The sequence below is a fragment of the Thermobia domestica genome, chromosome 8, assembly GCF_964235325.1.
Source record: "Thermobia domestica chromosome 8, izTheDome1.hap1.1, whole genome shotgun sequence".
In the NCBI taxonomy this organism is placed as follows: Eukaryota; Metazoa; Arthropoda; class Insecta; order Zygentoma; family Lepismatidae; genus Thermobia; species Thermobia domestica.
The window spans coordinates 171487531-171513096 of NC_137461.1; the positions used below are offsets into that span (position 1 = coordinate 171487531).

A 25566-nucleotide genomic window follows, 5' to 3' on the forward strand; every position below is an offset into this window, starting at 1 on the left:
AATCACATGTGGCGTTTCTTACACTTAACACAGAGGCTTCACTTCTTTCAATTTCTGATAACTGACAGTCCTTACGAGAGGACACTTCCGATGATGTCATATCTGCTGCGTCGAACATAGTGGCAACTTAAGCAGCACGGTGGTGGCGAGTCAGTGTCCATCTGTGGTAAGCTCCCTGATTTCTACTGAAGCCAATTATTCCTCGTTTCCTGCATTTAGGATGTTTATTTATAGTTTTTTCTATTGTCATATCGACGGGAACTCGATTGTAGGGAATGGACGATATCTCAACACTAAATCCATAATTCTTCAAAAGTGCTTTTGTTTCTGGATGTGTAGCATCTATATTTTTTTTAGGAATTCACAGTAGTATGATAAATATCTGGCATAGTTTTGATGATCATAAGAGAAGAAATCTGGGCACATGTTTTCCAGGCTCTGGATGAGTAGCTCTAGGTTGTTTTCTTTTGTTGCTCTGATAAAGTTTAGTTAAAACGACACTTTGTCTAAGTAAGTAATCCAAAACATGGCTGTTTTTCCAAGTTTGCCTTCACGAATCTTCATTTTCAACTTTTGATACTTCTCAAAGAGCTCCTTCAATTTATCTGTTACAGCTGCACTGTAAGTTGTGATTGGGAGAAGTGGATGTTGAATCAATAATCTCGAACGCATTTTCCATATTACTACGCACATCATCCGTAATGAATTCTTCTAAGAGTAGTCTCTCCAGAGCTTCAGCGAACACTGCATGGATATTCATTGCTCGGTTACAATGTTTATCCGAGAGAGCTTTAGCTAATGAACCACTGGCGCAAATGTTTGATTAATTTATAACTTCCTCGAAGCCACTTCCTTTCACCATTTTTCCAATTATAGCCAAATAAGCACAAGATATGTGAAACACACCCAGATTAATTATAACAGAAGCATATTTATTCGAATTTTGCCAAATTATTTCAAATGCCTTTGCCGCCATTGCCAAATCTAAGGTAATAAATGTATACTGCTGACCAACTGCTTTTGAGTACACCATTGTTTTATCAAGAATTCTGGTAACTGTGGTTGCTTCTGTTACTGGTGCAAGAATAGGTGACAGGTACTCTACTAGCGATTTGATTATACTTTCATCCAGGTTTGCCACTGTGAAAGAAAACCATTCCACCCAGGAAGAGAACATCCTTCATTGCCCAGCAGCCGTGCGAGAAGCCACACGAATGTTGACATCCCAAATGATAGGTTAAACTAAAGTTCATGTGATGGAAGGATACCACAAGGACCTTTACAAGGTTTCTTGTAATTGGTCCTATGCGCTGGGCCGTAACTGAGACTTTCCTCTTTTTGGTTCTTGATAGAAACAGGGAGTTAATCAGATTGCTGTGGAATTGTTCGCTCCTGGATTATTATACCATGAGCAGCATGCGTTTTACCTGCCCCTGGTGGTGTTTCTTCATGCAAATCGAAATTATCCCAGCAAAAATGGGAGAATAGGGAGGGATCTTTTAAGACCGATGGCTGGAAGTCATCGCCACTTTTGACAACACAAGTATACATTGCTGTTTTTTATTCTAATATTTGCGAATATGAAGAGGAGTGGCCCATGCGGTTGAGCAGAGTTATCAATTCCGCACTGCCTGTGAGATGCCTGACTGTTATACATAGAAGTATGTGTTTAGGCATCAACCATGCTCCAGCTGATACAACTGAACAAATATCTTGCGCAAAAGAGTTGGCAATACGTTGTTTTTTTCGAGGACTTACGTCTGTATCACTTCCACTTAAAAGGGTACATAAAAACTGCATACGGAGATAAGGCCAGTCTGAGCTCTTCGAATGTAGCATTTCTGCTGTGAGTGGCCACGCAAGATCTGACACCTGTCGATGGTGATTAATAATAGCTCGTCGTAACAGTAAAGTTGCTTCAATAATCAAAGCACTTTCTGACATACCTGCACGGAGTGCGTTTTCAACGGATTTATCTTTAGGAATGTTTCTTGCGTAAACAATTTCACTTCGATGGAAGTTAAACATGAAATAGGACACATAATTACATTTTATTATTCACCTATTTGCAGTGTTGCCACGTAATAACTAAAAGAATCGCGAGAAGGGGCCTTTTAGGGAAATCTTCTTAAATATCCCTCAATTATTTTTCCTTTGTATGCAGAAAAGTCCCGTTCATTACGTAAACTGGAAGCCTACAGTCTTAGAAATCGATCGAGGTATAACTTGTTCCAGTGTTGCAGTAACCATCTGATCTATGGTCATTTAAAGATATCACATCGATGTCTGTAAAAATACACGGTTGGTAAAGGGTTAAGGGCCCCCTCGATCCAGGTGTTGCACTTATAAGTTACCAACAACTATTTTTTTCATTCTAAGGACCCTAAGGAACATGTCTAATATAGTGGCAAAAGTTCCCTAGGCGGGGGGAGTTATCACGCCCTTGGCCCATGGTCTAAAAATGGTCAATTTTGGCGCCCCACCATTCAGCTATGGAGACAGGTAGAGTTACAATTCTTGTTGCGGTATGTACATAGGGATATAAATAAACTATATTTTATTATATTTTGGTTTGCGCATGCGTATCTTTTTCTACATAAATTAATAAATGAACGTCAGTTTACCTGGAAAGTCGAAATTTGCGAATTTTTTCGAGCACTTCCGGTTCGAATTTAAACTTCTGTTTTCACGGTTAGTAAGACCTAGTTACCTGCTTTTCGAAAAAAAAAAAGTATCGCTTCTGTGTGCAACCGTTTTGTCGCAAAAAATTCCAAAATTTTGAAAAATCGCTAATTTTGGGCGCCATTTTCTCCAAAACACCATCTTTTAAAATTCTGAAATTTTTCAGATGGTTCAACTTTACATGAATAATAAACATACCAAATACCATTCTCGACCAGTGCTTCATGAATTAACTACAGCCTTTTGAAGTTTTGTTAACTGTCAGGCTAAACTTGGATTAAAACAGCATCAGAAGTGTCACTGTTTCATCGACCCAGAAAACTATGGATTCAACAATAATATCGATCATTTTTGATCATTTTTAAATTTCTCTCCCCCACCCCTACGTTGCATCGTTAAAGTGAATAACCTAAAGTAATCCTTGCCCCGAAACTCATGTATGTTGAAAATTTTATTGATTTCGGTCGGGTGGTTCAAGACTAATGAAGTCACAAAGGCCGTCATTTTAATTTAATTTTTTTGTTTTACATATATATCTCCCCCTCCCCAAGGTTGACTCGTCAAAGTGAAACGATAAAAAACACCCAAGCTTCGACCACCATGTATGTTGAAAATTTGATCGAGATTGTTTTTGTGGTTCAAAAGTTTTTAGGTTTTATTAGTTTTTATTTATACGTCCCCCTCCCCTAGGATCTACCGTTAAAATGAAAGTACAAAAATGTTTCCAGATCCGAATCTCAGTATCTAGAAAATTTGATTGAAATCGGTCGGTTGCAAAAATAGTCACTTTCAGTCTTATATAAATTGACTAGCTGAACCTGCGCTCTTTACACAGCGCATCATTCGCATATGAGCATAAATCTCCTTCTCATTCCTCACAACATATGTACATGTCCCTTTAGAGACACAAGTGACAGACGTCTTGATAAAAAAAAAAAAAAAAAAAAAATCGGCAAGGGGTATCATAAGGGGAGATTTTTTCGATTATTTTTTCTCAATATCTCGCACCGTTTGCAAGATTTTAGCCTGTTTCCGGTTGGAGTTTCTAATTCATGTATGACCAGTGTTTTCTTTCTTCTTGCATGCAGTATGTAATAAGCAAATACATTACATACACAATTAATTATAATGTCAGTTATATATGGTGTTCATTGGGCAAAACGCTCAAAAAAATAAAGATTCATCTTAAGACTCGAGAAACGGTTATCCTTCCTTTTTCACTATTATTTGGCCATGAAACAAATGCCTGAGATATATACAACCTCCATATACAACAGTGTAATGTTCGAATGTATAATGCTTAGGATGTGATGCTTTAGTTTTTTTTTAAAATTTCAACACTTCCAATGCACCCGTAAAAATGTAATAAAGAAATAGTGCCCTTTTTAAATATTCAATTAGAACTGGACAATCTGCATGAAATTTGCAATCGATCAGTGAAAACGTCATCTTTGTAGAGCGTGTAGTTTCCGAGATCTCATTGTCGAAAGGATTGGCCACAAACATATAAACGTAGTTTAAAAGAGCTCCAAAGATGGCAGCACAATTCATTTGCATTTATTTTGGAGAAGGGTTATTAAAGGCAAAGGCCTTTGAACAATAAGTTAAAAGGATAAACTTTGTGAAAAATATTTATTTAAGTAATTTATTTAAAGTACACTCTTTTAAAAATATTTGTCTTTGTTATAAACGTGAAATCACACATAACCGTAAATCAAAGGTTTGAAAGCTAAGGTTATAGGTTAGAGCTCGGTCGCTCTTAATTGGTACTGTAGCTTTCAAATCTTTCATTTACGGTTATATGTGATTTCACGTTTAACAGAGACCAACATTTTAAGTATTTGTACTTTAAATATTCTAAGTTATTTAACTATATCTTTTTCATAAAGTTTATGGTATAAGATTATTGTTCAAAGCCTTTGTATTTTAATAAGCCTTCTCTAAAATCAATGCATGTGAGTTGTGCTTCCATCTTCCGAGTTCTTTTAAACCATGTTTATATGTTTGTGGTCAATCCTTTCGACAATGAGATCTCGGAAACTACTGGCTCTAGAAAAATGACGTTTTCACTGATCGATCAGTGAGGAGGTGAAATCCCAGAGAAGAATCCTTCCCCTCTTCCATGGTACCAGCGTCATGCAATCTGGTCTTTTGCCATCAGATCTGTTACATCTCACAGGTTCACGAACAGATGGAACTTCCGCCGATGTGAGTGCTCTCCAGATAATGTCATTCACGTTCGAATGCCTTACATGTCTTCCGGAGCTACTTATACAAGACAGACCGTGTAGACCATTCTGCTTGACTGATGCACCACATTTAGAGCAGTTGTGTGATCCACAGATGTCTACTCCTAGGCGAAGTGCAACTGCAATACGAAAACTTTCAGTTGGAAGGTGCAGTCCTAGGGTGTGTGAAGGTAATGCCTGTAGCCAAGCACCTGAAATTGCTGATGAGGAGGCGAGAAGTCTAGCCTTATCCTCTTGACTGTCTGTTTCTTGTAATAACTTCGATTGATGTAATTTGATGATTGGCTTGTCCCAAATTGATTGCGAACATCTGCCCGTTATTTCAGGAGGGCTTAAATCAAGTAGGTTAGACCAGTCAGATATGCAGTCTTGGACATCAGATTCTATGTGAGGCTCATTCAGTTGCTTGAGGAGTATCTCAATGGTATGCCGGGAGCCATAGAACGACGCTAAAAATGAAGGATACGCCAAATCTACAGCCTGACGAATACCAAGACCTCCAGAATCAACTGGAAGGGAGGACTGTATCCATGCGTTGCTATTTAGGTTACAGTTGAGTAACGATTCCATTCCTAATTTCAGAACGGGTCAAACTTCTCTAGTAAATCGACTTCACGCTAAGAAGTAGAACAGCGTAAAAAATAGATTATTCTTGGTATGGAGAACGACGCACGAAGGAGATAAAAAGCTGAATGTGCGGAGACTAGGGTCAGACGTGACAAGAAAAATCTAACTTTTTAGTTTTCTCGACTAACAAATTACGTGTTGCCTCAGGTGAAAGGGCTGCACCAAGTAGAAAGGCTGACGAGGTTGTGATAAGTTGTATGCCCGGTGCTGAATTTTTAAATTGTGAATATAACACTTCTATTTGATCTTGCGAAATTCCTAAAAATCCTACTTCACACTTCATAAAATTTAAGTGTAGTCCGATGTCTGCTGCCATAGTTCGAATATTGTGTAGTTCACTTATAACTGTCAGGATCTCCTGCTATAGTGCCATCATCTAAGTACCAGATATTTAATTCAGTGTTAATCCTAGACACTATGGACTGAATTGTCATGGCGAACAAAGCGGGACCTAGAGGATCGCCTTGTTGTACTCCACGTTGCGAGAGTATAATCTTATCACATAGAAATAGGTTACTTGGTTGCGCATAACATTGATATACATAGTGATAAATCGATGGAAAATTAGTTTTAACTGTGAGTAACATAGCGTCTCGGTTCAGTTCACGAAAGTCTAATTTCAGAAAAGCCTTTTGTTGTGAATGGGGAGTAGAAAAGTAAATGCGAGCTGCATGTGCTGCGGCTTCGGCTCCATTGGGAACGCATACTCCCAATTGGTGAGGGTAAAGGAAACTTACGACGGATTCTTTACTTCTGGGACATATAACTTTTGCTGATATTTTTCTCCAAATGTTCCCCACTGCAATTGGTCGAAATCCACCGCTCTTCGTATTAAGCGCAATAAGTGATGCTCCAAAAAAGATTGGTCTTATTTCCTGAGGTATATTACCTGAAAGGATTAAATGAAGTAATTCTAGAATCATCGTAGTTAATCTTTTAAATCTGACTGACGATGATTTAAAAGTAGATCCTTAAGAATCGAGGGACGGAGACCATCAATACCTCCAGCTGATCCAGATGGGAAGGATTTTACAGCGTATCGTAATTCAGAAACTGAAACTCTTGGTATATTAGGGTGATCTTTAGGAGGGTCTGGTAATTAAAAGGTGTCTGAATGTGAAGGATGCTTCTCCTTAAGTGCTTCTAAAACAGATGAATTAGGTGTGGCGATGATATCTTCAGAAATTAGTAATCTGACTGCACCTCTTATGTCTCCATCGTTGAGTTTGTTTTCGACTCTTTTGGTGTTAAAGAATGTTGAGATTTGCGTTTGTATTTTTTGGAATAATCATGGGGTAACGCACCTTGGTGAGAATCATCCCATTCGCAAACTCGTTGCTTGACCCAAGTCGTTAAGTTGTTAATTTGATCTGATTATGACGGAATATTGAGTACTGCATACGGGAATAATAACAGATCCATCCATGCGTCTAGGTTGTTTCTGTTTACAATACGACGGATGATGTCATAGAGAGAGGTAGCTACAGATGACCGAGCACCTCTTGGGACTCTTCTTAGTAAAGGAACGGAGGATTTTAGTTCGGCTATTATATTATATATAGAGAGATTAGTTAACTATATCTTTCTCATAAAGATATCACTGATCGATTGGAAATTTTGCGTAGATTGTCCAGTTCTAATTGAATATTTAAAAAAACTTATGGCCATTATTTCTTTATTACATTTTTTAGGGTACGCTGGAAGCGTTGAAATTAAAAAAAAAAAAGCATCATATCCTATGCGTTACACATTCCAACACCCCAATGTTGTATATTGGGGTTGTGTATGTCTCAGGCGTTTGTTCCATGGCCAAATAATAGTGAAAAAGGAAGAATAACCATTTCTCGAGTCTAAGATAAATCTTTATTTATGGGTGTTTTGCCCAATGAACACCATATATAACTGACATTATAATTAATTGTATATGTAATGTATTTGCTTATTACATACTGCATGCAAGAAAAAAGAAAACACTGGTCATACATGAATTAGAAACTCCAACCGGAAGTAGGCTCAAATCTTACAAACGGTGCGAGATATTGAGAAAATATAATCGAAAAAAATCTTCTCTTTATGATACCCTTTGCCGATTTTTTTAAAATCAAGACTTTTTTCACTTGTGTCTGTAAAGGAACATAAGAAGGAGATTTATGCTCATATGCGAAGGATGCGCTGTGTAGAGAGCGCAGATTCAGCTATAGTTTAAAAGAACTCGGAAAATGGAATCACAATTCACATGCATTGATTTTAGAGAAGGCTTATTAAAATACAAAGGCTTTGAACAATAATTTTATATCATAAACTTTATGAAAAAGATATAATTAACTAATTTAGACTATTTAAAGTACAAATATTTAAAATATTTGTCTCTGTTAAACGTGAAATCACACATAACCGTAAATGAAAGATTTGAAAGCCAAAGTTATAGGTTGGAGTTCAGGCGCTTTTAATTGCTATTATAGCATTTTAATAGATACATTTGTATATATCTCCCCCACCTTCTTCTCCCCTACGTTGCTTCGTCAAACTTAAGGGTCTTCACTACAGCGAAATTAAACTACCGCTAATTTTAGAGTTTTTCTGTAATATCTTCAAAACAAATAAAAATATTCGAAAAGCAGAAACGTAGTGAAGTATACAATACGATTTTGCATGTGATACCGTTATCACAACTCATCTATCTCCTTTCGATTTGCAACGGCGTCGGGATGTGGCGCCCCCATCGCCCAGTTCTTCGGAACTGCAATCAGCCACTGGTCCTCCAGGTTGGGGTTGTGCCGGACCGATCACCCGGCATTTAAAACCTGCGATCGAGCGTCGTTAAAATATAAGCCTCGGATATGGACTGCTCTTTCTAGAAGACAACCTTGCTATGGACTGGTTTTGCTTTTGGATTTTCTTGGATGACGCTGGACCCGGGGCCGTGGGACGGAGGAGTGCAGCGCATGCGCCCAGCAGGACCGGAAGGAGTGATGTCCTGAAAGGGAATGCTGGGAGTCTGCGGTGCGGGAATCTCCAATGAACCATTGGTCCCTCCCCTTACACGGTGGGACGTGGGTCCTCTCAGAAGTACCCATCAGTCGGCGGTGCAAGTGGCTCTGCCTCCTTGTCATTTTGACTTGGTGTCACAGCTTAGCTTGCTGACAAGGGTCATGCAGGTAGGACCTGCCAGCCTCGTTGGCCGCTTCGAACCACGACGGGGAAGCTGAGAGGATTTTGGGCTTTCTTCAGTTATGGCTTCGCATCAACCACCCACCCGGGATAGAGAGAGAGAGGAAAAGCTTGGTCTTGCACCAAGATATTTAATTATCAAAGACAGTTCAACTGACACAGTTGGAGCCTTAAGTAAATTGTCACCTTTTATAGTTCATCGTCAGCTTCATCATATAGCCACAGGAACGTTTCGTCCTGGACATATTCGTAAATTACGAAATGGGACGCTACTTGTTCAAACGACATCAGAAAAACAATCTCAATTACTTTTAGTTAGTACTCAGTTAGGACCTGTTCCTATTCTGGTTGAGCCTCATCGGCAGTTAAATACTAGCAAAGGAGTCATCACATGCTTCGATTTGAGAGTTACCAGAGGCGGAAATATGTGCCGAACTTACGGATAGCCATGTGACGGACGTCCATCGAATTACTACGAAGAGAAATGGTACAGTACAGCCCACGGATTCCTATATCATTACTTTCGCTCTACCTGACCTTCCAACGCATTTGAACGTTGCTTACCACCGTTTGAAGGTCCGCCCGTACATACCACTACCCTTACGGTGCTTTAACTGCCAACATTTTGGCCACTCAGCCCCTTCTTGTCATGCCTCTGCCATCTGTGGCAATTGTAGTTCCGCAGCTCATGGTCCGGCCCCATGTGCGGCCCCATCGAAGTGTGCTAATTGTAAAGGTGGTCACCCAGCTTGGTCACGTGACTGTCCTAATTTTATGGCAGAGAATAAGATCCGTGAACTGATGGTAATCGAGAAGATCTCCGCAGCTGAGGCTAAATGAAGGCTACAGCCAAAAGTTGCCTTCGGCACCAGTTTCTCTTCCCTTCTAAAGACCAGCAGATCACAAGGTACTCAGACAGTCAATTCTGCTACCCAGACTGACGTTGAGGTTCCCAGTGCGCCAGTCTCTTCCAAGGCGTCTCGTACCACTGCTTCTTCTGTAAACCCAGGACTATCCCGCACGAAGCACCGATCATCATCCGCTTCGCAGCCTAAGCTTCCATTGAATGATCATTCGCCTTCACGAATCGTTAAGCCAATTCCTGCTTCTCAGCCTCCTGCCGCTCCGGCAGCTGGCTCTATCTCGTTTGCCTCTAATCACTCCATAACCCAGTTTTTGAAGCAGTCAAACAGCCAGCCTCCTACCAAACCCCTCACTAAGAAGGAACGGAAAAAACAGCTCCAGGCTCAAGCTTCCAAGGCTGCCTCTCCCTTCTCCACAGCTGCTTCTACCAAGGCATCGAAGAAATCTTCACGCACCCAGTCTTCTAGCCCACCTGGGGCGAAGAAACAGAAGCATACGTCACGTAGTCCACCTAGTGATGTCGAGTCTCTTATGGATGATATGGTGGAGGAGGAGCTCGATAATTTTACCCTTGTGGAAGGCCGTGAAAAAGGCAAGCGCAGTACCTCGCTTCTTGTTCTCGATGCTCGTTGAACATGTCTCTTCTTCAATGGAATTTAAATGGCTATTCCACTCACTACGAGGAATTTAAGCAGTTATTGACATTGTTTCATCCTAACATATTTTGTCTTCAGGAAACGCATTTTACCTCTACTAGCAACTCAGTTCTCTCTGGTTACACTGTATATCGTCATGATGAGCTTACTGCAGGTCGTGCAGCAGGTGGTGTAGCAATAGGGGTCTTTGATGCTTACCATTCAGCTCTCATCCATGTGAATAGTGCTTTCCAGCTTATAGCCGTTCGTGTCTTCTTAAGACAACCTGTTACTTTTTGTTGTATCTACCTTACGCGTCATGACGTCTTTACTGCTGTCGATCTTCAACAGATTGCCCGACAGCTTCCATCCCCATTTCTGTTTGTGGGTGACTTTAACTCCTACCATGCACTGTGGGGCTCTCCTCGTACTGAGCCGCGAGGTCAAGAGATTGCCACTTTCCTTGACAACACAAACTCATTGCTCCTCAATGATGGCAGTCCCACACATTTTACTACTGCTACTGGTACCTACTCTTATTTGGACCTCTCCATTTGCAGTCCTCAACTTGGTGCCCATCTTACTTGGCGCGTGCATGATGATCTCTGTGGCAGTGACCACTTTCCTATTCTTGTGCATGGTCTTCCGCTCATCCATTCTGCTCCGTTCACTGCCTATAATCTACGTCAAGCAGACTGGGATCATTTTTCCGCCACTTTTCATTTCACTTTAAAACCTCGTTTTACTGTTGATGGTCATTGTGAGGCCTTTCAGCAGAGTATCCTGGCAGCTGCACACGACTCTATTCCTATCTATGCTGGTTCCCGGTGTAAACGCACCGTTCTCTGGTGGTCTGAGGAGATTCGTGACGCTATTCTGGCCCGACGTCGAGCACTACGTACTTTTCATCGTGCTCCTACAGCTGATAATTTGGCTCAATTTCGTCTTCCTCGTGCTCGAGCCCGCTATCTGATTAAACAAGCTAAGCGTCATAGCTGGCGTACTTATGTTTCTTCTCTTACTGCTGGCAGCTCCATGACAGCGGTCTGGTCGCAAATTCGTCGTTTACAGGGACATGTTTCCTCCGTTGCGGTTCCATCCCTTATTATCGATGGTGTAATGGTCACTGATCAGGACAGAATTGCTGCTGCATTAGGTCGTCATTTTGCGGATGTATCCAGTTCTACTCACTACTCAGCTGGATTCCTCACTTATAAACAATGCACCGAACGTACGCCACTTCAGTTCCGCTCTGCAACCGCTGAAGCTTATAATCTGCCTTTTACTACTGCTGAACTTGCTGCTGTTTTGGATTCTACGAAGGACACGGCACCTGGTCCTGATGGCATCTGTTATGCTATGCTCAGGCACCTGCCTGACGATGGCAAGCAACATCATCTTGACCTGTACAATCGCATCTGGCTTGAAGACTCCTTCCCCGATGCCTGGCGTGAAGCATACATTATTCCTATTTTGAAGCCTGCTAAACCTGCCACGTCCAGTAGAAGCTACCGCCCGATCGCCTTGACTAGTGTAAACTTTTGGAGAAGATGATCAATACCCGCTTAGTCTGGTTTCTTGAACACCATGGCATCATTTCCAATCTTCAGTGTAGCTTTCGGCGCTTCCGTTCTACTACTGATCATTTGGCGCATCTTGAAAGTGCTATTCAGGATGCATTTTGTCATCAAGAACATCTAATAGCCATCTTCTTTGACCTTGAAAAGGCCTTTGACACCGCTTGGCGATATGGCATTTTGCGGCAACTCCATCTCTGGGGCTTACGTGGCCACTTGGCTCTCTTCATCCAGAATTTTCTCCAACAACGTTCTTTTAGAGTCAAGCTCGGAGCTACTCTTTCTGCTCCGTTTCCACAAGAGAATGGCGTTCCACAGGGTAGTGTGTTGAGTGTCACATTGTTTGCTCGCGCAGTGAACAGTGTGATGTCGCAGCTCTCCCCTTCTGTTCATGGGCTGCTTTATGTGGATGACTTTACTATCTACTGTCGCTCACGTGATCTCCGTACAGTTACTCGCCAGTTGCAGTTAGCGCTCAACCGCCTTCACCGATAGTCTACCACTACTGGTTTCAGCTTTTCTCTCACCAAAACACACTGCGTACATTTTTGTCGCCTTCGTCACTGTGCCTATGATCCTGAGCTGTTCCTTGGCTGTTCTCGATTGTCCTATGTGGATCATGTTCGTTTTCTGGGCTTGGAGTTTGACCGACGACTTACCTGGGCTGTTCACGTTCGAGACCTGAAGTACCGCTGTCTCCGCTCCATGAACTTACTACGTTTGGTGTCCCATCTTTCGTGGGGTGCTGACCGTGTGGTGATGTTGCGTCTATATCGTAGCCTCATCCGCTCCCAATTGGATTATGGCTGTGTTGCATATGGTTCTGCTCGACCTTCCATCGTACGTCATCTGGATTCTTTTCATCATGTTGGCCTTCGTTTGGCGCTTGGAGCTTTCCGAACTAGCCCTATTCCTAGTCTCTATGTCGAGGCTCATGAACCATCTCTTTCCCACCGTCGGGACTGCCTGCTCGTGCGCTATTACATTCATATCCGTGCCGTACCTGACCATCCTTCGGCCTTGGCCCTTGAGGCTGGTGCTCGCTATGACAGATATCAAGCACGACCTACTGCTACCCGTCCTTTTGGCATTCGTGCTATAGACCTTGGGGCTTCTCTTGGACTCGATGTCCCTGCCATCTATCCATTGGGCCTCCTGCCCATTCCTCCATGGACAGTTCTTCCACCAGTTGTCAGCTTTCATCTAACGCAATTTAAGAAGTCTGTTATCAGCAATCAACAATTTTGTCAGGAGTTGTTCTCTTTTCTGGATGCGTATCGTACCTACGCTGTCTTCTACACGGATGGTTCGAAGCATGAAGATTCTGTTGGCTGTTCCTTCGTCACGGATGATCATAGCGCTGGCTTGAAGCTCCATCCTACTTCCACTGTGTTCACTGCTGAATTGGTTGCTATTCTGGAGACTCTGCATTATATTCGTCGACGCCATCTCCGACATGTTCTCCTGTGCTCTGACTCCAGCAGCGCTTTACATAGTCTCACGGATGTGTCAACTGTGCACCCTATAGTTCAGCAAATTCTACTCTCTTGCCATTCCTTACGACTTGCAGGTTGCGATGTCCAATTTTGTTGGGTGCCTGGCCATGCTGGTATTCCAGGGAACGAGCGTGCTGACCGTGTTGCCAAAGAAGCTGCCCTTACAGGATCTGAGTATCCGTCACCGCTCCCCAGCTCTGATATTCGCCCTGTAATCAACCGTCTTCTCCTTCAGCGCTGGCAGACAAACTGGGATGAGCACCTTCAGAATAAATCGCATGCTGTCAAGCCGCGACTTGGTGTTTGGGCCACGAGTTCTCGTCCTTCAAGACTGGAAGAACGACGATTGGCACGATTACGTATCGGGCACAGCCATCTGACCCATGGCTACCTGTTACGTCGTCAGAACCCGCCTTCCTGCACCCAGTGTGGTGCATTCCTGACCATCCGCCACCTTCTTGTGGAATGTGTTCCTCTTGCTCCTGAGCGAGCCCGCCTTGGCTTACCAGCTGATCTGTCTACCTTGCTTGGAGACGATGTCCAGATGATCCAGCAAGTTTTCACCTACTTGCAGCTTTTGCACGTCTTGCGTGATCTGTGAGTGCATTTCTCACATTTCTTTTAATTAATTTATTTCTGCTTTTATCTACCGTTTGTGTTTTTTCATGGTGGTTTTATGCTTGTCATAGCATTTCCTTGCTTTTATCTTCTTTACTGCACTGTCATATTCATTACTAATTATGGGCTGCCCCACGTGTGTGCACCTATTGCCGAGCTGCCCCGGCAGAGAAGATTAACATGCTGTTGTGTACTAACCCGTCCTTGTGTTTGTGTATCGAGTTTGCACATTTCTTGAATGCTATGACATTTTAATTCATAAATGACCGAACACATTTTACGTACTCCAGACTTTGCTTTTACTTTATTATATCTGTGATACTATGCTTTTTTGTTCTTGGGTACTTCATTTTTCCTGTCAGAGAAGGGTGCAAAAGACCTCGATGTCGACGCGCCCATATAAACCCTTTCAATCAATCCTTTCGATTTGCAACTGTAGATATATTTAGCGTTTTTTGCGGGTTCTGTAAATAGCGGCATATCAAAAGCAGATAGGTGAATTGTGGTAAAGGTACCAAATGCAAAATCGTATTGTCTAGTTCACTACGTTTCTGCTTTTGGAACATTTTTATTTGTTTTGAAGATAATACAGAAAAATTATAAAATTAGCGTTAGTTTAATTTCGCTGTAGTGAAGACCCTTAAATCACAAAAACGATCCCAGGCCTGAACTTCACCTATGTTGAAACTTTGATCAAGATCGGTCGAGTGGTTCAAGAGTTTTTACTTATTTTTCTATACCCCGTCCCCCGCCCCTGAGTTCTACCGTCAAAGTGAATAGCCTAAAACGAGCCCAGCCTCGAACCTCATCCATGTTACAAATTTGATCAAGATCGGTCGGGCGATTCAGAAGATTTAGTCACAAACATAGTGATTTTCATTTTTATATATATATAGATTGCTAAGAGGAAAACAATATGGTTGAGACACTGACTGTGAAGAAACTGTGTCATGAAGAATGGGGTAGAATGAGAGCAGGGAAAAGACGGCTAAGTCAACAGTTAATGGACGGTATTAAAGCAGGAAAATCGTACGTGAAGATGAGTAGACTGATTAGCTGAATACCATGGTTAATGGAAAGTCTCAGTTTGCGACAAACAACCTGCCAATAATCGCAGAACAAGTATGATAATATAAACATCTAAATTTTATTAATAGAAAATCTAGAACGGTTAGTTTTTTGGTAAAGTCTACTTCATTCACTTTATTAAAAAAGAGACAAAAAATGTAGTTAAGTGTGGCTGTTGGATTCAAATTGGAAATTTCATTCTGCCCTGATATTAGGGCCTCAATCGAAAGTAAAACAAGAAATAGCAATGCACAACATATTGACCAAAATCACAGAATAAATTGTAAATGAAGTATTAATAACAAAATGAGTGTAGATGTTCAATGTAAAAGTTAACGTACATTTCTCCAATTTAAAAATGCGCGAGTAAAATATTCTAAGTCCCTTGAAATTGTAACTTTGGCAACAACGTATTCTGAGTGAGAAGAGGAGAAGGAATGAAAAGAGTAACAAGACTTACGAACACAGCTCACAGTTTGCTGTTTGAAATTCTCAGTTTTTTTGTTACTTCATATAATAATGCTTCTAGTACAAAACAGTACCTTAGCATTAATGCAGAAAACATTGTTAAAGAAAACACAGACGCTTCTCGACGAAAAAAAAAAAAAAAAAAAAAAACATGATAAAAAGAAGAGTTGTTAAGAAGTTCATCCTCTATTAATACAACTGAAGGAGCGTTCTGAAGTTCTTGCGTTAGCCAGGCGTGTTAAGTAGTCTATTTTTGTGTTAAACTAATACTTTTGAACCTGGTTCGAATCCTACTCGATGCTTTTATTTTATTTTTATTTTATTTTTGTAATTTTCCAGTTATTCCTGCCGTACACTTTTATAGTTTATCTATTACGCGGAGGTGATGGACAACTTTCTAATTTATCCAAAAATAAGAAGGTGTACAGGCGTAAAACTTTTCCGTTTATCCCAATGTGATTCATCCTTAGTGCAAATAACTTCTTGCATCGAACCATAAGATTTTCGTAAACCTGTAAATAAATCCGGAGTTCTAGTATTCAGGAAATCACTATCAGATCTAATACCTCCTTCACCCTACCGGAACGTAGTTCATGTTTTATTATTATTATACGCGTCTTGTGCGGGGGAGACTTGAGTTAAATTTCCGACGGAGCTCATGTGGTTCGGGACCTACTTTATGCTGTAGGTTCACTTCTCATATAGCCTCGTTGCTTAAAGGGATGCTAAACTAAAAATATATTATACGCGTCTTTGATGTGGGAGATCCGACGTCGGTTCCCGGGAGCTCATATGGTTCGGGGCCTACGTTCAGCTGTAGGCTCACTTCTCATATAGCCTCGCTGCTAAAAGGGAAGCTAAACTCAAAATCAATTATTATTGAGTAGTGAATAGAAGAAAGGTTTGAGGGTACTAAATTTGATGAAACATTTTATTTCCTCCCAGTTTGTTGTTACACCTATGGACTTTGTTGTCTTGGTGTATCAGAACCATCTTACCAGGGAAGGGCCCAAATGGGGTACTCGAGTTGCCGAACGACATGTATCAGATATGAAAGAGGGTGTGTAACTATGCACATATGCAAACTTATAGCGGCTGAGGGCAACATGGAGAAGCATGAGAGTAGGAAGAAATATGACCGACAATAGGGCACAACAACACAGATAGCTAAGAAATTACTCGTTCTGTGCGTGAATGACCACAGAAATGGTCAAATGTTTAGTAGTAGATAGATGAGAAGATCTGCTATATGTTGGGAACATGAACATCATGGCCGCCATATTGAAACTGGTCATCTTAAATTTGGATTCACAATGTAAAAGAAAAAAAGTAGGTCATGTGGCGTATCAAATAGCACTGAAATTTTACCAGAAGTTAATTGGTGTTAGCCATTCTGTAGTAACTTGATTGTGAGTTGAGAAGTAACATGAAAGAATGTCGTGAGGGGATATTTACACAAATGTCTAAATAACCTGTTTGCCGTTTGGTGCATTTGCAAGGTACAATACAAATGACCAGCAACATCTATATGCAAAAAGCGACAAGTGCCAGTATATTCTAATGAGCGTGTGGACAATCGTATATGCTCTAAACCATCTGCAACATGCTGGCGGGTTTGTGCATCTAGGAAAAGAGTACAAAGAATATTTGCACATGCAAAGAGTTGGTAATGTTGCTTGGTTAAAGATGGGTAGTCGTCATCACGTTAAAACACCCGAAACAAATGGGGGCTGGGGATTACAAATACAATTACGATGTGCTTCTTCATATTTCATCACATAAGGAAGTATACTGATAAAGGTACATACCAGTCTATGAAGGACAGTTGATGTGAAGAGTATCTATAAGATTGTGATGAAAATACGAGAGCTGTTCAAAGTGTGCACGCTTTAAAAAACGGACTATTGCCTGATGCTGCTGACAATCGATGGTGTTCCATAATCAGAACAAAAGTACATTGAAGTCTGGAATTTTCCTGGATGCTCTTCAAGATATCCAGCCATGTGAAAGACATGTTTAAAACTGGTGACCGGGGAGCACTAAACTAGAAGTACGTAAACGCTTGGAGATGGATGAAGTTGTCACGATGCCATACATGAAGCCCATCAAAAGGTAACGCAGCATCCGTGACTGTTTGTATGTGCTAAAGAATCCAACGCCGAGAGGTTGAATACTTCCAATGCATTTAGGACCACAGCTAGCCCAAAAGTATATGGGGGTGACAAACCAACCATATTATAGTTCATTTGCAAGACTACCATGAAAATTTTAAAGGGGCAGTAAAAAATTACGTGGGACTCACCCCCCGTGGATACCCGTGGGTATATCTTGTGAAAGGCAATATTATCCGGAACAGTGGAATGTATCATTTTATCGTCTTCGTTACAAGACAACGAATCAACCAGCAGCAAGATAGGATTCTCGTGCACATGTGGCTAAATACTTCCTGAAGAAAAAACCTTCAAATCATCCTTGTACATATTTGCTAATTTTCTAGCAAATATCTTGATATTCGAAGGGATATCAGACGTCTTTGCGGGGAATTGACGATCTTCGATGATGCTTCCTTTACTCTAAATTATTCTGCATATAAACACACTTTTCCCTTGGTCTGTATGCAAACCAAAGTTCTCCAAGCTCCAGTTTTTGCGTCATACTAGTGAGGCTCATAGTTCTTACAAGTGCTTTTTGCATGTCACTTCTCAACTCACAGTAAAGTTACTACAGAATGGCTAACACCAATGAACTCTGGTAAAATTTCAGTGCTATTTGATGTGTCACATAATCCACTTTCTCTTTTACATTGTGAATCCAAATTTAAGATGACCAGTTTCAATATGGCGGCCATGATGTTCATATTCCCCAATATATAGCAGATCTTACCATATATCAACTACTAAACATTTGACCTTCATTTCTGTGGCCATTCAGTAATTCCTTAGCTTTCTGTGTTGTTGAGCCCTACGGTCGGCCATATTTCTTCCGGCGCTTATGCTTCTCCATGTTGCCCTCAGCCGCTACAAATTTGCATATGTACATAGTTTCACACCCTCTTTCATATTTGATACGTGTCGTTCGGCAACTCGAGTACTCCATTCGGACCCTTCCCTGGTTACATGGGTTTCCACGACGATCTTGTATTTTTCATTTAAACGTCTTAATAGCTCCCAATAGTATCACCATTTGCCAGAGTCTATCTCACAAGAACGCACTCAGTTTCATAGAACATTGGCCATCACTAGAAGCACGAGTTTTTCGCAATACGCGATAAAACTAAATGCTTCAGAATTAAGTAATTTTCTGTTTCTTGACGTTTTATGATATTCTTTTAATTGGTTTCCGTTGCGCGATAAAACGCGAAATTGGCAGTTTTGCGCAAAATTTCTAACAATACGCGAAATAATGCGAAATAAAAAAAAGTTTTCGTTAATTTAAAAGCGCTAGTTTTCTGTTGACAGAACGGTAGAATTGGCATGCATGGTGCATTTTGGCTGATTCGAACACGGCTATAGAGAACAATGTTGCGCGTTAGCTATCACCATCGTAGCTGCATGGGGAGTTACGAAGTGGTGATTGATTGGAGTTTGTTGTAAATGCACTTACATTTGTGTGGCTTCCAACATGTAATGTCAATTGTGAGGATTTTTTCCTTTTAAGTATGGACTGGTGATAAGTGACAAAAGTACAATAATGGAGGAGGAAAATGTGGAAACATGTAACATACTTAAATGTAACTTGTGCCTATGTGTTTTCAGAAGACAGCAAAACTTTACTACTCATAGGAAGTTTAGTTACTGATTTTCTTTCAGTTTGATAATTAAAAAAATAATAATAATAATTTTCTATAATTGAAATTTACAATGTCAAGTGAAATATTCAATGTATTTTGTTTTTAGGTAATTAATGGTTTATTTCTATAGCGATCTATTCAATAAAAGGAATAGTTGTAAAAATGTCAGGCAGTATCTTTTCCACAAGCTTCAAAATGCAAAACATTTTTTTTAGAAATGCGACAAAACGCGAAATATGATAAACGAAACGCGAAATTTTCAAATCCTTAGTGCGAAGATCTCGTGCCCCTAGCCATCATCTTACCCAAACAATCTCTCATGAGTATTTTTCGGATGGAGATGAAGGGGTGTTCTCTACTGCTTTCAGATCAGTTTTGTTTCAGGTTCAAAATAGTGGATATAAGCTATACATTGAATTAGGAATCTTTGTAAAAACTTTTTGTATCTGCTTTATATAGATAAGTAGTGTGCTCAAAAGTGAGCACTCTTTCACGTTTTCCTCTAGAAAAGTTTGTCTGAGAAGAAGTCAAAATGAGTTGGGGACACTATTTGGTGCGATCTTTCAACTTCGAGGGGAAAAGTACACCCAGAAAGAACACTGATCTCGCTGCCGACTGTGTTCAGCATTCTGATTTGGGAACCTCTATCGTCAATATTTGATCATGCTCAGCCATATATTTGTATCTTCAAGACTTCATCAGAGGATGATGTAACTTCTGATACAAAATGCCTATAATTTCTATAGAACACCAAAGGTTTTGATTCTGCAATTTTATGTCATGGATAACATCAATGCTTTCTGGGTCAGTATTATTGAAGGTACACCGTAGCGAAGTTCATTACAATGAACGTCTGACCTTTTAGAAATTGCAACGTAAATTCTCACAGTAGCATTAGAAGTTTACGGTTCCTTATCGATTGACACACATCAAGATGGATTAGGTACCCAATAATAGCTCGGTTTATCCTCTTCCTTGGTCATGGACAATAGTTGAATCGATGGGTCTTAAAGCGAGCCAAATTGAATTTAGGCTCGTTGGTCTTAAAGCGCAAGGCCCTGGGTTATTGCCCACCGCTTGCGACGCCACTGACACAACAAATGCATCACAACTATTAAATAATAATAATAAATTATTTTCAAATTTTCATGCCGTCTTGTTTCATACAGAAGAAAGCACAAGTTTTTATTTTTAGTATGCCGATCTTTTAAGAAAGAAAAGATACAGAGCACTAACAACATGTGTTATCTGCTATCGACACTGCCTCTCCCTCTCGATTACTTTCTGGTTTTGTCTCTAGCACGTTTAGTTTCCTAGCGCGTTAAGCCGTTGGCAAGTCGGTAAAAGTACCTGTTCTACGATATAAACAAAGCGACACTAGCGACTTCAAGAAAAGGGAGCCAGCGCTTGGTCACATAGAATTTTCCACAAGTTAGAAAGTTGTGCATCACCTTCGTGTAATACATATATTATAAAAGTTACGGCAAGAATAACAAGAATTACAAAATGAAAAAAGTAAGAGCATCGAGTGGGATTCGAACCAGGTTTAAAAGTTCTAAATCCACACAGAAAGTAAGAACTTAGTACGCATGGCTATCGAAACAACTACGAAGTTTCATTCCAATTTTATGGATAGAGAATGAATGTTTTAGCATTTTTTTAAATGAATTTTGTGATGAAAAGTGTGTGCGCTTTACCTACAACCAAGTTTTCTGCATTTATCAAGCACAATGAAGTTCTAAATGTATCATTACATTAAGTTACAAAAAGAGAACTGAGTATTTCAAAGAGCAAACTGTAAGCTGTGTTCGGAGGTCTCGTTATTTTTTTCCTATGACTTCCCCTACCATTACGTCGAATGCGTCGTTGCCAAATTTACAATTTTAGGGGACTTAGACAAAGTCGGGCGTGTAATTATATATGGGAGAAGTGTACATCTAGGGAATTTGTGAAATAATGTTACTTTTCTAATTTATTTTAAGTTTTCTCTTTGGTGTGTGTGTTTGTATTTGTGAGTGAGAGGAAGATGAAAGAAAAATATTTACACAGGGACAGTTAAGTAAAAAAAAACTCCTTTCTGCTTTTCGAACATTTTTAGCGGACAGTTTTACAGAAATTTTGGATTGTACAGCAACTTATTTTGTAGTATTTCTTGTGATGATAATGTATATTTTTCACCAATAATTAACAAGAGGGTTTGATTGAAATGACGTCAATCAATGTAATTTTGGAATATTTACTAAATATTTATATGTAGTACAAGTAACAAGTAATTGCTCTTCGTAACCCATTGTAGTTGTGATAGTACTATTTCTTTCGGCATTGCTAAATATCTATAGGAGTAACACTTCATTGAAACAAAATAATTAAGGTTGTTATTTTTCAGGAAATGAGAAGGCGGAGAAATGAGGTGACAGTTGAACTGAGAAAGAATAAGAGAGATGAAACACTTTTGAAACGAAGAAATGTTCCTCAGGCAGATTCTACAGGTTGGTGTATTGTTTAAATAATCATTTATATATATAATGCTATTTGCGTAACGAGCTACTGAACAAATTTAGATTTGTATTGCAACTTTTGAGTATAACATTTTCACCAATGAAAGGAAATATAATAGTTCAAAATAATACTTAAATAAAAGCTGTTAAGTTGGCGTCCTCTCTAAGTTTGTAAGTTTGTTGTTATCACCTCCCTAAGTTTGTCCCATTGTTGTAGAACCTGCATTTTTCCAGAAAACATGTAGTGGATATTATTCTCCAAGTTACCCCTGTGTAAACTGGCCGAATTGAATCATTATCCCCATGCTCTCAAATCTATATTTGTATGTTGGATACAAACTACACACATTCAACTGTATGCGTGATCTTGATCATATTTAAGAAATCTTTCAGAATAGAATTCAATGCGGTTTCGGTACGGAAGGTCAATAAACCACAGGGAAAGATAATATGTAACTTCTTCAAAAATACAATGGACGTTGCTGTTCCTTGGTTTTCCGTCTCTCTCTTTCGTCTTTTGTCGATGAGTAGAGACAGGACCCTTTCATAGTCTACTTTGCAGGACATGTGGTAGTTTAGGGCAGGCGTATTCATTGACCTGTTGATGTCTTTTTTTCAATTTTTTGTCACATGTGCGAATATTTCTAACGACCACCTGCAGAAAATATATATGAACGAATGACGATCTGATTCATGTTGCAAAGTGTTTAGAACAAATGTTCAGTTGTCAAACCTATCTTGTTACGTATCTGTGCTGTACTGCATGTGGTTATAATCTGTTGTTAAAGAAATCCCGCTTAATAATGCATACTAGTGATGGGTAGTACGGTTCTTTTTCTGAAATCGACTCTTTTTCTGTCCACTCCAAACAAGGATTCGTTCCCCGGATCGAATCCCTTGGTTCCGGCAAGTTGTATGATCCCGGTTTTCTTGGTTTCCGAATCTGATTCCCCTAAACAAGGATTCGATCCTTCCTCTGGATCGAGTTCATTATTCCCATAAATTGAATAATTTTGTGTTCCCATACGCTTCTCGAATATCCTCTTTGCAGACAAACTAGTCAAACAACTTTTATATCCTGAACAGTATAGCATTGCTATTCTTCGCGTAAGGCGCTGCTGTTGTGTTTACCTCAGTGTCTTGGCAAGCGCAGTGGAACAGGAGAGCGGGGAGTGTTACTATTCACTTTATTCAACGGTTTTTAAAAGTTGCAGTTGAGATGTTATAAGTAGCCTAATCTGTTTGCGCGTAATAAAGAACGAAATAAATTATATAGTTGTTATCGAAGGAAAGAATAGTTCACCATTCCTGCGGTAATGCGGATGTATTGTGAGTAGTGACATGCATGGAAATTACCAAGTTAAGAACAACGTAGCACAATTGACAATTCGAATAGAATAGAATTGTAGAGAATATTTTTATTCTCTTTAAATAACATTTGTTGCAATAGACAACGTCAAGAGAGTATACAAAGTATATACATTGAATATATAGGTACATAACGAGTCACTTTTTATTTTTTAATTCTTTCTCAAATTCTAAAACGCTATACACAGCTGTTTCAATGAGCCAAAATTTACAATGTTTCTCAAAGTTTCTATTACACATACCACGAATTTTTGTAGGTAGAAGATTATACATCTTCATCGCAGTGAACTCTTTTGTGTTTTACTTAACCTAAAATATGGTGTATCGAGGTCGTCTCCGTATCTTGTGTTACAGCAATGAATTTTATTTCGGGTGCTGATATTTTCCAAGTTTTCTTTAATATACAAGAGACAGCTATAGATATACATTGAGGGCACTGTCATGATTTGCATCTCTTTAAAGAAAGGTCTGCAAAAGTCATTATCACATAGTCTCTTTAACACTCGTATTGCCTTTTGTTGCTACTTAAAGACTGTTTGAGCACCAGTTGAATTACCCCATAATAATATACCGTAGAGCAATAGAGAATGAAAGAAAGCATAATAAGCTGACAGAAGTATTTGTTCACTAACAACAGTTTTTAGTTTACATAATAAATATATAACACTAGATAGTCTTCTACATAGATTTTCAGTATGTATGTTCCAGTTTAACTTTGGATCCAAGTGGATTCCTAACAATTTTACAGAATGACACTCATTCAAATCATTTATGTTGTTATTAAGATGAAAATACAAAACATCCGTCTTTGATTCATTTAATAGCAGCCTATTACAATTTAGCCATACTGAACACATTTGAGTGTTTTTAGTTTGAACATTTTTAAAATTTTTATCCATGGTTAAGACAGTCGTATCATCAGCATACAAAACACTGTTAAAAGGAAGAAAACTTGGAAGATCATTAACGTAAATTAGAAAAAGAAATGGCCCCAGGACACTTCCCTGTGGTACATCAGTTGTTACGTTCAAAAATTCTGAAGTTGAATTACCAACGCGAACAGCCTGTTTTCTGTTACTAAGATAAGATTTAATCAGAGACAGTTCTTTTTCTCTAACCCCATAATAATGCAATTTTGAAAGGAGTGTATCATGTGACACTGTATCGAAAGCTTTAGTTAAATCTAATAGTGTTGCACAAACATTCATATTATTTTCAAAACAGTCTGTTAGTTGTGATACTATATTTTCAACAGCTTTAACTGTGGAACGACCTTTTCTAAATCCAAATTGCGAAGAATGAAAAAGCTCATTCTCTTCAAAGAAGGTTGATAGTTGTTCTTTGATGCATTGTTCAAAAACTTTCAGAAGTATCGGTACTAAAGAGATTGGACGATAGTTTTTGAACCTCATTTTTACCATCCTTCTTATGTACTGGTACAGTTACAGTATATTTTAGGCAATCTGGAAAAAATCCCTCAAAGAGCATCCAATTTAGTAGATAAACCAAGGGTTCTATTATTAAGTCAATAACTTTTTTTTTCAATAAGTTATTAGAAAGTTCATACCAATCTTCGCTGCTGGACACTTTCAATTTATTGACAACTGAATAAACAGTTCTGGCATTTATGAAGTTCCACTGAAAGTGAGACGTAATTTTGTTTTTATATTGCAATGGTAGCATACGACTAAAATCTATTTTGTTTTCCGTGGAATCGTCATTAATCTCAAAGTTACTCATAATATTTATAAAGTATTTATTAAATTCACTTGGAGGTATAGATATTCTATCTTTTGTAACATTGTTTCCAATCTGTTTGTTTATTAGTGACCAAGCTGCAGAGCATTTATTTTTTGAATTATTAATCCATTTCTCATTTGCTGCAATCTTTGCAGCCTTGATTTCTTTTCTGTACATTCTCTTAGCAGCTTTAAACTTTTCTTGATCACTTGTTGATCTCGTCGCCTTAGCTATGTCATATAAAGTAATTACTCTATTCCTATGTGTTTTAAGCTCTCGCGTATACCACTTTGGAGTTCTCTTAGTAGGTTTATTTAAACAAACATTAATCTTTTTTGTCTTTTCTGGACAGTACTCATTTAAATATCCTTTTAATGTACCCAGGAAGTGTTTAAAGGCTTCTGTGATGTCACTGCTTTTTACAAGAATATTATTCCAGTCAGTTTCTCTTAACCTAGACCTTAGATTTTTTACATTAGTCTCACGTAATAATCTAATTTTCTTGGTAACACAGTAGTTTCGAGTCTTTTGTGATTTCACTGGAAACAAAAGCCATACTCCTTCATGGTCAGACAGTAAAGGCTGTACTGTGCCACATGATACGCTATTCTTTTTTTAATTGGCGATAATATTATCTAAACATGCTAATTCCCTTGTAGGTTCATCATTATTATAGTAGAAATTATGAGACCTAAGGACATTACAGAGCATTGCT

General features: G+C 39.3%; 1 protein-coding gene across 1 annotated transcript in view; it reads left to right on the forward strand.

Moving 5' to 3' along the window:
- Kap-alpha3 (karyopherin alpha3) overlaps window positions 1-25566 on the forward strand; it is a 311578-nt gene that overhangs the window by 41950 nt on the left and 244062 nt on the right. The window contains exon 2 of the mRNA XM_081769270.1: window positions 21632-21734. Coding sequence (XP_081625396.1) covers window positions 21632-21734 — 103 coding nt within the window. The remainder of the gene's footprint in view (window positions 1-21631; window positions 21735-25566) is intronic.